This window comes from Dama dama, chromosome 4, assembly GCF_033118175.1.
Source record: "Dama dama isolate Ldn47 chromosome 4, ASM3311817v1, whole genome shotgun sequence".
In the NCBI taxonomy this organism is placed as follows: Eukaryota; Metazoa; Chordata; class Mammalia; order Artiodactyla; family Cervidae; genus Dama; species Dama dama.
In genome coordinates this window covers 63,010,413-63,024,121 of record NC_083684.1, presented here as the reverse complement: position 1 = coordinate 63,024,121, position 13,709 = coordinate 63,010,413, and the positions used below count along the sequence as shown (strand labels likewise).

General features: G+C 42.1%; 1 protein-coding gene across 1 annotated transcript in view; it reads right to left on the bottom strand.

The window, feature by feature from the left end:
• Nucleotides 1-11,158, bottom strand: part of LOC133055142 (zinc finger protein 85-like) — a 28,534-nt gene extending 17,376 nt beyond the window's left edge. The window contains exon 1 of the mRNA XM_061140595.1: nt 10,316-11,158. Within this exon, the coding sequence (XP_060996578.1) occupies nt 10,316-11,158 (843 nt within the window). The remainder of the gene's footprint in view (nt 1-10,315) is intronic.
• Nucleotides 11,159-13,709: the final 2,551 nt, after the last annotated feature.

Sequence of the window (13,709 nt, the reverse complement as noted above, 5' to 3'; positions counted from 1 at the left end):
GAGTGTTCATTTTCCAAAGCAAAGAGAAACCAAGATGTGGAGTTTCTCCATTAAATGTGAGGGTTTTCACATGTTCCTCATTCCATTTTTCCACAGCCTTGTCTAAAGACAGAGGGAAACAAAATGAACTTTATAGCCTGATAATCTCAGAGAAATCACCAGAGCCAGTGGACATCATCTGTCATGGTGTAAATGGATCACACGGAAGATGCACTATCAGAATCTGGGCATTTCCAAAAAATTAAGGAAATTATAACTTGAACCTAACATAAAAAATATCAGTTTTATGCAAAATTCATTTCATATAAACTTCCTCTGTTTTGTATCCTAACAATGTTGTCACGTGAGTGTATGTTCCTCGGTTCTTTGTCTCATCACAACAAAAATTTGGAGTGACGGACATTCAAGCCCCGTGGCAGGTCACACATTTCGGAGGGCAGACCGTGTTATAGCTCTTCAATAAATCAGTGTTACAGCTCTTTTTATTTAGATAGTAGCCGGAAAATCCATCTTCGATTTGTGAGGACGTGTCGATCCCAAGACACGAAGGGAAGATCGCTCCATCGCGCGGGGGAGAGAGAGAGAGAAGAAGGAAGAGGGCTTTGACTCCACTTTTTATCCGTTTCTCTGCCCCTGAGTCTGTCTTATGTAAATCGGGCCTAGGCAGGCGCGTTGTTTGTTTTCCCTGAGGTTCTCACTCCAGTCCTAGGATCTTTCTTTGTTCTATTTTCGCGGGCTTTCCCTTCCAGGTCTTTTAGCCACCGCCATTTTGGACTCTTTTTCCCTATTCTAACTACCTAACAATGTGTTTAACTAGTAAGTCTTAGCATTACAGAGGACACTATCTCCTAGTTTTCTTTTTATTTCTGAGCATTTTCTGAAAAATTCTGGATCACTGAGCTTATTCAATATATAAAGGCATTTTCTAACTCCTAAAGAACTGAAATTGCATCCACGTGTAAACTCATCATGGCATTTCCCCTAGTTCCCTAAGGTCCCAACACCGAACCACATCCCAGTGGGAATCTCGGATACCAGTGCCTCTCCGTGTTTCTCTCTCACAAAGGGAATATATTCACCAGTTGAAAGTCGCTAATTCATGCTGAGAATTCACCATGCTCCGTAGAAAGCCAGGATACAGACAAGGGAGACAAGATTCTGGGACACAAGGGAGAAGTGGTCTAAAGAGCCAGGCTTCACTATGAGAAGAAAAGGAAAAAATAAAGAAGTTGATAACAAACACCCAGGCAGAAAAGTTAGAAGCAGAGACCTAAAGGTTTGCAAGTTCTCAGTCCAGGCATTTCAGGAAGAAAAGCAGACACAGCCCCAGACCCGGGACAGGACACATACCTGAGAAGCGGCCATTTCCTCCTCTTCTTCCTCCTGCTCTGCGTCTTCTCTGGGGATGTTACGTCACAAACTCACATCTGCATCTTGAGAAAATACCTTCAAAGGCATCCATGCAGCTGTTTAACCTGCAACTGCTGCAGGGAAAGAGAAGAAAAAGTTTTCCTGTTTCCCTCACCCTTTTCTGAGCTCCTTTTTAACTTTCTGTGTTACCAATCTGTAGTGGGGAATCAAGACTAACCTGATAATGCTAATCACATCCCGGTGCTCTACACTATTTGCAGATCGTCCGGGCTAGTTCTTCTCCTTCCTTTTCAAGTTACAGAGAACAGTTAACGAGAGACAGTGGACCCTCCTTCTTGGCAACCTGACCCAGCCTTGAGGGTTTTGAAAAATAATGCAAGAGGAGGACCCGCATTCAGAGCCCTGAGGGGAAACCTGACACCTGAGACCTCAGGAAAGGAGGGTAGAGGGAGGGAACTTCTAGAAACAAAGAAGGTCGACCTGATTCCCTGGGGAGGGCCTCTTTCTAGGATGGGTGTGGTGGTCCACAGCCTGTCTGTACCCTTGAGGGCTCGGAGGGGAGAGGTGAGTGTTTGGTGGGCATCACCTGGGGGTCTTGGGTTCCTGCCAGGCTTTACTTGCAGAATTGTTCCCAAAGGTCTCCCCTGTCCTTAGTTTTTTTCAGCCCCCTCTGCAGCTTGGGGACACAGGTTTTCACAAAATGATTTGCTTTGTGAGCACCTCTCTGCAGGTGTGGCACCTGCAACTTCAGAGACCAGGAGCCTGAAGGCATGTCCATCCCCGCTTTCTTGGAAAAGCAATCAGGGGCAGCAGGAAGCCTGGCGTCCTGCACTCCAGGGCGACTGAGCAACTGAACTGAACTGAACTGAGCAGGACGTGCTAGGTTAAGAGTGTGTATGGGCGGAGCCAAATGCCTCTGAAAATAATGGCTTAAATGCTATCTGATGACCAACCAAGGAAGTAATAATCGGTGTTGTCATAAGTTACATCACACATGGGTTAACACCTGAGAATGTTGTTGCTCTGCTTCCTGTGTGTGTTTTTCTAGGTTTTATCAATCAACTGCTACAGTTCGTTGTCTGCTCCATTTAGAGAGCTCCATTTTCCCACGTCTTTAAAGTATAATGAGCAAGAAAAAATTGAAGATATAAGCATATTCATCTTTCTCATATTATGTATTCTAAAAAATATTCAGTCTGCATTCACCAGTACCAACTTTGTACAAGATTTAGTTTCACAGCAGAATTGAGAATAAAGTATAGACATTTCCCATATACCTCTTGTTCCCACATGTGGACAATCTCCCTACTTAGTTTTCCCCACCAGAGTGAGCATTTGTTACCGCTGATGAATCTACATGGGCAGTAAATAGATCAACTCTCTAGTTTACCCCTGTGTTCCTCTTTTAAGAATCTGCACTCCATACCTCTAGATAAATGTTTAATAACATGTGTCCATCATGAGAGTTTAACACAAATTATTTCATGGTCCTGAAAGTTCTCTAGACTTAGGATATTCATAGTCCCTCCTTTGAAACCCATGGTAATCATGGACATTTTTTATCTCTTCTATATTTCTTACTAGATTCCCAGGTGACTGAATGGTAAGGAATCTGCCTGCTGATGCAGGACATCCTCGTGATGCGGGTTCGATCCTTGGGTCAGGAAGATCCCCTGGAGGAAGAGATGGCAACCCACTCCAGTATCCTTTCCTGGGAAATCTATGGAAAGAGCTGAGCCTGGCAGGATACAGCCCCTGGGATCACAAATACTCAGACACAACTGAGCACGCATATGAACATTCACCTACACCAAAAAGTCATATTGTAAAAATTGTAGTTTTTGTAGCACTTTCAAATGGGCTTCTTTCACTTAGTAATGAAGGAGGAAACAGACAGAGCTGGACTCCATCTTAGGCCAGGCTGTGAGCATTAGGCTACACGCATGGTCACCCTCCCAGTGGACTCTGAACTTTGCGCCCCAGTGTTTATAGAAATGGCATACCAATGGAAAATCAGATCCCACCCAGCCACCCCATAAAAGAGCCTCAGGATTTGTACTAGGACTCTGTTGCCAAGAAGAATATGTTAATTATCTCTGTAACAGAACAAATTGGTCAATTCCATTCTGTTTATTGGGATATGACCACAGGCCTGTTGATAAATATCCACTGTTTATTGAGTCCTGTGACCCATGAATCATGGGTTAACTTTGATCGGATCTCTCTTTTACCTTGTCCAGACTAGTTTCAAGGAATTTGGGGAGGTGGGTTTGAGCAAGTACACTTACAGTATATAAAGTTTTCACAAAAATTGTTCGGGGTCGCTGGCTAAGAGGAGAGTCTGCCTTGGCCCCGCCCGTGTAATAAACTGCACTCACTATCTGCATTGTCCTTCTGAGTCAGTTTGTTTCCCGGAACACAGGGCTACAACAGTAAAATGCATGGAATGATTGTCAATGTATTTTATGCCTTGAAAGCTTAACATGTAAAAGCTTAAGAACTACCTCTGCACCTATATTCCTCCTCAGTAAATAAGTTCATCAATACCATTTTTGAAATTCCATACATATCTGTTAAGACAATATTTGCACAAATATAGAGATCAGACGTGGACATAGCAGGAGAAGAAGAGGGGGACCAATTGAAAGGGTACCATTGACATATGTACACCACCATGTGTAAAATGTTGGAGAAGACTCTTGAGAGTCCCTTGGACTGCAAGGAGATCCAACCAGTCCATCCTAAAGGAAATCAGTCTTGATATTCATTGGAAGGACTGATGTTGAAGCTGAAACTTCAATACTTTGGCCATCTGATGTGAAGAACTGACTTATTTGAAGAGACCCTAACGCTGAGAACGATTGAAAGGGGGAGGAGAAGGAGAGGACAGAGGATGAGATGGTTGGATGGCATCACTGACTCAATGGACATGAGTTTGAGCAAGCTCCAGAAGCTGGTGATGGACAGGGAGACCTGGCCTGCAGCACTCCATGGGGTCACAAAGAGTCAGACACGACTGAGCGACTAAAAGGAACTGTAATAGCTTTTCTCCCAAGGAGCAAGTGTCTTTTAATTTCATGGCTGCAGTAACCGTCTGCAGTGATTTTGGAGCCCAAGAAAATAAAGTCTGTCACTGTTTCCCTTTTTCCCAGATCTAAGTCTGGGAAAGTATAATAACCTCTGTCTAGTGGTGTTAGTCCTCTGTGCTACCCAGAAACTCTCCTAACTCAGGAGAACAGAATTTGATTTCCCGGATTCTCAGAAACCTACTGTATTTGCCACATTCTCATCTCTGTCATCTGTTCATCAGAACACACCCCCCCCCTCCACAAGCAGCCTAAGACTTTGGAGGGATCAAAGAGAGCTTCCTTGCAGTTTCTGCCATGCATTTCCAGAGAGCTCTCATGTGAGCTCTCAATGGGTTGTGTGTTCCTCACTAAGAAAAATAGCATCACACACAGCATCTGGGGCTTCCTTGGTGGCTCAGTGGGTAAAAAAATCCTTGTGCCAATGCAGGAGACACAGGTTCAATCTATGATCCAAGAAGATCCCACAATCCTTGGAGCAACTAACCCCGTGCACCGTAACTATTGATTCTGTGCTCTAGGGCCCGGGAGCCGCAACTACTGAGCCCAGGAGCTGCAACTACTGAAGCCTGCGTGCCCTAGAGCCTGTGCTCCGCAACAAGAGAAGCCACTGCAGTGAGAAGCCCACACACTTCAAGGAAGAGTAGCTCCCCTCTTTGCAACTAGAGAGGAGACCCTGCGTTCCACAACCACAGAAAAGCCTGTGCAGCAACAAAGTCCCAGCACAGCCAAAAATAAATAAATAAATAAAAATTTTAGAAAAAGCATGTTCTTGCATATCTTGGTCAGTTATAACTGCCTGAATGAAACCTCTACAATTGATGCTTTTCCCCTTTTATCTCAATTAAGTGATCAGAAATTTGCATTCAAATCTCCTAAGTGGCACCAATTTCTCAGTGAAAATTAATTTCTCAATGCATGAGAAAAATTCAAAAGCACTCATAAAATCCCATCGAGTCCTGCACGGATGACACACGTACGTGTGAACACCGAGAACTCTGTAGTCATAACACAGACAAGGAAGGCTCGAGACTGTGACTCGTGTAGCAAAAATACCTACAAGGAAAATACAAAAACTGGAGAGAACTCAGCAATAAAACACGTAGATTTTTCTCCTCAATTTAGGGTCTCAGTTGTGCAACAAGACACCAGGTACCCTCTCTCCACACGAAGAATTCTTCATCCTGTGTATTTTCTATCTTTTACTTCAGATTACAGCCTCGATCTATTGAATTCTTTTTCTTTTTAAAAACTCATTGTATTTATTTATCTTTGGCTGTGCCAGGTCTGCATTGCTGTGTGGCCTTTTCTCGAGCTGCAGTGAGGTGGGGCTACTCTCTAGTTGCGGTTTTGGGCTTCTCATTGCGGTGGTGTCTCTTGTTGGGGAGCAGGGGTTCCAGGTGTGTGGGCTCAGGAGTTGCAGCACGTGGGCTCTGGCCACAGGTTCTTGGTCCCAAATAGGAAAAGGAGTACATCAAGGCTGTATATTGTCACCCTGCTTATTTAACTTATATGCAGAGTACATCATGAGAAATGCTGTGCAGGATAAAGCACAAGCTGGAATCAAGATTGCTGGGAGAAATATCAATAACCTCAGACATGCAGATGACACCACCATTATGGCAGAAAATGAAGAAAACTGAAACAGAAAATGAAGAGCCTCTTGATGAAAGTGAAAGAGGACAGTGAAAATGTTTGCTTAAAGCTCAACATTCAGAAAACTAAGATCATAGCATCTGGTCCCATCACTTCATGGCAAACAGATGGGGAAACAGTGGAAACAGTGTCAGACTTTATTTTGGGGGGCTCCAAAATCACTGCAGATGGTGATTGCAGCCATGAAATTAAAAGATGCTTACTCCTTAGAAGGCAAGTTATGACCAACCTAGACAGCATATTAAAAAGCAGAGACATTACTTTGTCAACAAAGGTCCATCTAGTCAAGGCTATGGTTTTTCCAGTGGTCATGTATGGATGTGAGATTTGGACTATAAAGAAAACTGAGCGCCAAAGAATTGATGCTTTTGAACTGTGGTGTTGGAGAAGACTCTTGAGAGTCCCTTGGACTGCAAGGAGATGCAGTCAGTCCATCCTAAAGGAGATAGTCCTGGGTATTCATTGGAAGGACTGATGCTGAAGCTGAAACTCCAATACTTTGGCCACCTGATGTGGAGAGCTGACTCATTTGAAAAGACCCTGATCCTGGGAAAGATTGAAGGCAGGAAGAGAAGGGGACGACAGAGGATGAAATGGTTGGATGGCATCACCGACTCGATGGACATGGGTTTGGGTGGACTCCAGGAGTTGGTGATGGACAGGGAGGCCTGGCATGCTGAGGTTCATGGGGTCGCAAAGAGTCAGATATGAATGAGCGACAGAACTGAACTGGTGAGGGATCTTCCCAGATCAGGGATCGAACCTGTGTCTTCTGCCTTGTTTTTGTTGTTCAGTTGCTCAGTCATGTCCAACTCTTTGCCTTAGCAGGCAGATTCTTTACCACTGAGTCTCCAGGGAAGCCCCTGAAGTATTTTTCTTTTAATTACAGATACTCTATAATGTATCCATCAGCTTCACTGTGTTTCTTCACTTCTTATAATTGCCTAAGCAACACGATCACTTATGAAGTTTCCAGATTTTCTCCTGATCAATTGTCACAATAAACTGTTTAACCCTGATGAAGTCAATTATCAGAAACGAAAGAAACAATCAGAAAAAAAAGATTCTCTTAGTGTTCCTCTCAAATTAAGAAGGAAGGAATGGAATGTATTAAACAAAATCAAATTAATATGCTCATGGGGAAATTAATCTCATCTTGAAACTAATTTCTGACCTCCATGAAATTTAATAAAAGCTATTCTTAAAATCCTTGAGCAGATAAGTAAAGTTCATAAATTTTGAACTAAAAAAAAAAAAAAAAAAAAAAAAAAAAACACCCACACAATAAATTTTTCATAATTAAGAGGCCAGCAAGCAAAACAGGATCTGCATGGAAAGAATCTCAAAACAAGGATTCATGAAATATGAGAGAAATGAATTCAATGAAAAGTAAACGAATTAGATTTACTTTATGACTCTAAGGTTTTTAGTTAGTAACTCATCAAAAGTTATGAAATGACCAGTTTTAATTTAACATTTCTGAACGCTGCAAAAGATATTTATATAAACACATATACCCACACTGCTTTTCTTCTTAGGTTTCACACTCTTAAGATACACCTTCACATATTTACATTTTGCATTCAGTGTAGGTCAAAGCCATGAAATACTATGTTCCATAAGTTGAGACACAGAACATGTGCAAAGAAATATATAGCATAAAATTGTATAAATGATTCCAGATTTTGATAAATATGGCTTTAATTATATTTTTGTGACTTTCTTAAATTTACATTTGTTAAAAGGAACCTCCAGCAGGAATGGAGAGTCTCAGTTCAACAAAAAAGCACAATGGAAATTGATACAGATGAGTTTATTACTCAAGGTCTTGAGTGAATTAACAGCAAGGCTTGAGGGCCCCCTGAGGGAGGTCAAGGCTAGAACCAGGCAGAGAAAGCTGCAGTACTTGGGGTTCAGGCCTTTCTTAGTGACCCTGGGTGAAGTGCTGTGGGCTCCCCAGGCTGAGTGTGGAGGGGTCCATCCAAACCAAAGGAGCAGGATTCTGGTGAGCTCATTGAAGGGAGGCCTGTGAAGTAAGCCCTGGGGTTCAGCAAGACTGCTGATCTCAAGGAAGGTGGTCATCTAGTGTAGGTGCTCACAGGACTGGCTGGTGTGAGTTCAAGGACCTGCAGGCTGCCTGCTCCCCAGACAGACGCTGAGGCAGCAACAGCATGGAGCAGTTCAGGGGCGCTCTCAACAGTACTCTCTATGATCCTTCTTATTAGAGCCATCACAACATCCCAGCAGTTACAGTGAGGGGTGGGGAAGGTACACTGTAGAAATTATGGGAAATATGTGACATTATTTGAGGATTAAGGCCAGAAAGGAAACTAATTTCTATAGATGCCATCCCTCTGTGCTAGCAAATAGTTTATGCTCCATTTCTTCCCTGCAACCTTAAACAAGGTGGGAGAGGTTAAAGTTGGTGGTGGGTTAACACTTCATTCCACATCAACTGTAACACTAAAAACCACTCAGTTTATTAATTAACATATATTAATAGCACATACAATTGACATAAAACCTTTTACAGTTCACTGTGGGATCCTTGATCAAGATAATCAATTATAAGAATAGAGAAAGATATTCATTCCTTTGATATAATGATCTGAGAAAAGTATTTCTATGGTGTACAGAATGGAGGCTAATTGTTTCATAAACAGGAACCTACATTGATCACATGACTTTTCCAGGAAGGGTGTCCAGTACTTTTCTAGGGTATCAGAGAAGATGTCATTATTTCAGCCATGTCAACTAATATTCTGTTGATATTATAAAGATATTACAAAGATAAATCAAGATTTCAGTGAACTGTTATTGTTGATATATTTCTGTTGATATTATTGAGATACATCAAGATTTCAGTGAACTGTTGATATTATAAAGATACATCAAGATTTCAGTGATACTATAAAGATATACCAAGATTTCAGTGAACTGTCATTGTTTCATCCTTAAAAAACAAGTGACATAACTACTGAAAACTTGGAAAAAACCTGTCTTACTTTAACACACAGACTCATTCCCTGATCACTGACGTCATGGTGACCTCCAGGGATGTTTGACTTCAATGACAGAACGCCTCCATTTAGATGTTCACTGTACCTTTTGCATTACTGTGTCCTAAATCTTCTAATGAAGAATAAATATAAATCATGCCCACCTAATACACAAGGGCTTCTCTTATCTTTGAGGCATCAACCATCAAAAACATAAGTTCATATACAGTGATTCTCCTTTAGAGTGAATGCAGAGAAGAGCAACTGATGAAATGCTTTCTAGTGCACATTCTCTGATACTTATTTAGATTTGATTACTGATTAAGAACTTTCCTACATCTGCTTTTACATCATTCACATATCTTTCTTGTCTAAACACAGGCTCATGTTTTCTAAAGTGTGTATTTAGGAAAAATCTCATCACTTATCACATTACTAGGGTTTCTCTCCAATTATGTGTTCTCTGATGTTGAGTGAGGTGACAGCTCTGATTAAAGCCTTTGCCACTTTCCTTATATTTAGGTTTTTTTTTTTTTTTTTGTAGAGAAAATGGAGGTCACCAGAAGATAATTTTATTGGCTTCCTAACTCGGACATGGGTTTGAGTAAACACCGGGAGTTGGTGATGGACAGGGAGGCCTGGCATGCTGCGGTTCATGGGGTCGCAAAGAGTCGGACACAACTGAGCGACTTAACTGAACTGAACTCGGAGCCTACTATATTTAGGTTTTTAAGTTTCTCTGAAGGATGAATTCTCCGATGTTGACCAGCACTTGAGCTTTGGGTAAAGGCTTTGCCACAATTTTTTTATATCTGGATGATTTCTGCCCAATGTGAATTTGCTGATGTTGAGTAAGACTTGAAATTTGGTTAGATTTTGCCACAATCCTTACATTTATGAGGTTTCTCTCCAAGTATGAATTATCTGATGTCTAGAAAGACTTGACTTCTGATTAGAGGCTTTACCACATTCTGTACATTTATAAGCCTTCCTTGTAGGATGAATTTGCTCGTGTTGAGTAAGGTGTGGCTTTGCCACAATCTTTACATTTGTAAGGTTTCTCTCCAGTATGGACTCACTGATTTTGAGTAAGACTTGAGCTGTGCCTAAAGGCTTTGCCACAATCCTTCCATTTATAAGGTTTCTCTCCAGTATGGATTCGCTGATGTTGGGTAAGACTTGAGCTGTGTTTAAAGGCTTTGCCACAGTCTGTCCATTTAACTGCTTCTCCCCAATATGAATTATCTGATGTTGAGTTAGGCTTCCATGCCGCCTAAAAGACTTGTCACATTCTGTACATTTATAAGGCTTCTTTTCAGTATGAACTTGCTGATGTTGAATAAGATGTGAGCCACAGATAAAGGCTTTGCCACATTCTCTACATTTGTATAGAGTATCCTCAGTATGAATTCGCTGATGCATAGTGAGATATGAATGCCTATTAAAGACTTTGCCACATTCTCTACATTTGTAAGGCTTTTCTCCAGTATGAATTACCTGATGTTGAGTAAGATTTGAGCAACAGGTATAGCCTTTGCCACATTCCTTACATGTATACGGTCTCTCCCCAGTATGGGTTCGTTGTTGTTGAGTAAGACACAAGGAACAGATAAAGGCTTTGCCACCCTCTGTACATTTGAAAGGCTTCCTTTCTGTATGGATTTTCCTCTGGCTACTTAGATTTAATGATTTAGTGACTATTTTCCCACATGTGTTACACTTGTAATGTTTCTCCACATTCTGAATACTCTGCTGTTGAATAAGTTTACAAGACTGATAACAAACTTTACTATATTCACTACAATTATAAGCCTTCTTTCCAATATCCACACTTTCATACAGAGAAACATCTGCTCTTTGATAAAAGATATTCCTACATTTATTACTTCCAGAATCATTGTCTAAAAACTGATTTCCCTGATGTTTCATGAGACTTGAGCCTTGGTCAACATTATGTACAGTTTCATTGAATAAATACTTTCTCACTCCATCATAAAGACTCTTGTAATTATTGCGGGTAGAGCTCTTGCGTAAAGCCTTAATCATTTTACGACACATGAAAAGTTGTCTCCCATTAACTACATCCCCATATACATTGATCATTGATGTTTGAATAAAGTCTCTCCCATTATTATCAACATTGCAGATTTTGGAAAAGGGAAAAAACATCTGTTGTTTGAAGAATATTGAACCCTTGCGAAAGGATCCCTCAAGTTGATTACACTGGGAATCTTTTCCCTCATTTTTAAATTTCTGGTCTTCAGACATATTTGAATGTATGTTTAATTGAATACTGCATTCAGAGTGGCTTGAATGATTATCTGCAGTAGAGACTAGATGACTTTCCAGATTTTCCACAGTTCCTTTCATGGAACATGTATATGTCAAAAAATGATGTGGGTCTTTGCTGACAAACATACACTTCTCTCCAGATGTGAATGACTTAAATGGGTGATTTTCCCAGTTTGATTCACATCCTTGATTTCTCTTGGCAGTAATGTTTACATTATGAGAAACTGTCCCAGTTTGATTATGTCCATCATAACATCCTCTCTGCCTTTCACATGCCCTTGTATGTTCCCAGTCTTTCATCAAAGGTAACTTTACAAGGTGAAATATTTCATATAATTTTTTATTTTCTATTGGACATAAATCTTTGAAGCCTGGGTTTCTTGGCATCACACACTGGGTGTGTACAGAAGACGCAGCTGAAAGGGCAAATAACAAGTTTTTCTACTTACTATTCTCAGTGAATATAGTGTACAATTTACATAGAACTGATACACCCTTAGCTAGATTAAGAATGAAACAGAGAAGGAAGAAGTCAAGATGACAGAGGATTCAGAAGACATGGAATTCATCTTTCTACACGAATGCATCAAGAATACGTCTAGAAATGGAATAATTCTCACAGAGCTCATACTGAACACCAGCAGAGGACCATGGACACCTAAAAGGACAAGGAAGATTCTGTTAGTCAGGTGGGACCAAAGAAAATGAAGGAAAGGGAAGAGGAGAGGAATTGGGGCAGGACCTGCAGCCCTAGAGGGGAGCTCACCGGGACGGAAGGGAGCCTCGTTCTCTGATGGGAAGAGAAGGCAGCACCAGTCAGAGGCAGGCAGGACAGAGTGAGACCTCCGCAGAGGGTACCGACGCCAGCCTTGCTCCCGCAAGCCTGAGAGGGTGTCCACCATTGCACACAAGGGCTGGGTCCTCAAATGTGGGGTTTGGAGAGCAGACCCAGGCAGAGGACTGCTGTTGGCTGTGAGGAGACACCTGAAGGGACGGGAGGGAGGAGCTCTGCAAACGGGTTGCTTGAGGGGGGAAGCCTGAACCACCAAAGCGCAGAGCAGCGTCGTCGAGTGAGGCCCGCAGGGAAGAACCACCACTGCAGCCCCTCTCCTCCTATGCCAGCCCCTCCTGGCCAGGCACTAGCAGGCACTCCCACCGGGTGGGGTGATCTCACGACCCCAGCTGCCACCTCCTCCCCCATGACCCTCCCCACCAGGGTGGACTCCTGTGCTCCAGGGTAGCCCTAGGGACAGGCGCCTGTGGGGGGCCCAAGCGCACGGAGGGGCGGAAAGCACAGCTGAGCCCCAGGGTCGGGCATCTAAGGAAGAAAAAGTGAAATCTCACAGCTGCACAGACCACGATTTTATACCCCTACGAGTGGCTTTGTCAACTCAGCACCTACAGAAAGCCTGATTAGACAATAAGGACTCCCACAGTCCTGAAAGGTGTAGCTTGAGCAACTGTAGACTCTGTGAGCTTGTACTTGAGGGAGCTGGACCAAGCCAGAGTCGGAGCTGCCCCCATGGCACCACAGCAGGTCCAGCTCCATGAATGCAATCCTGGGCCCTGACTTCAGTGGATCTATGCTGCTGACCTGGTGAAAACAACATCTGAGAGACACCAGGGCCATGTGCCAGCGTGCCCATGGTTGAAGTGGGGCCAAGGGCAGTGCCAACCGGGGCTATAGGAGCTTTCACAAGGCATGAAGGTGATGCACAGAACACTCCCCGAGGGGAACGGCCCCAGAGCAGCAGTGATTTGTTTCTACTGTATATATGAACTTATGTTTTTGATGGCTGTTGGCCAATGGTAAGAGAAGCCCTTCTATATTAAGTGGGAATCATTTACATTTATTCTCCAATTTATAAGATTAAGAACACAGTCATGTTATATACATACTAAACCTCTGAATGGAGGTATTTGTCACTGATGTCAAACACCTCTGTGGTCACCATGATGTAAGTGTTCAGGAAATAATTCAAAGTAAGACAGAAGTTTGCTCTAAGTTTTCAATAATTATGTCAGTTGCTTTTAAAGCATAAAACAAGGATAGTTAATGAAAATCTAAGGTATTTTTATAAGAGCAACATAGAGAAATCATGCATATTATCTGGCAGGCTTGAAGGAAGGACGCCTTCTCTTCTATCTGATGTAAGTATAGAAAACTCTTTCTGGAAAAGTCATATTAATATAATTAATGTCCATCCATGTTTACTAAATTAGCCTCCATTTTGTAAACCATATACATCACATTCTCACATCATTTCATGAGAGAAACAGGAAAGTTTTTAGAAGCTTGTAATGT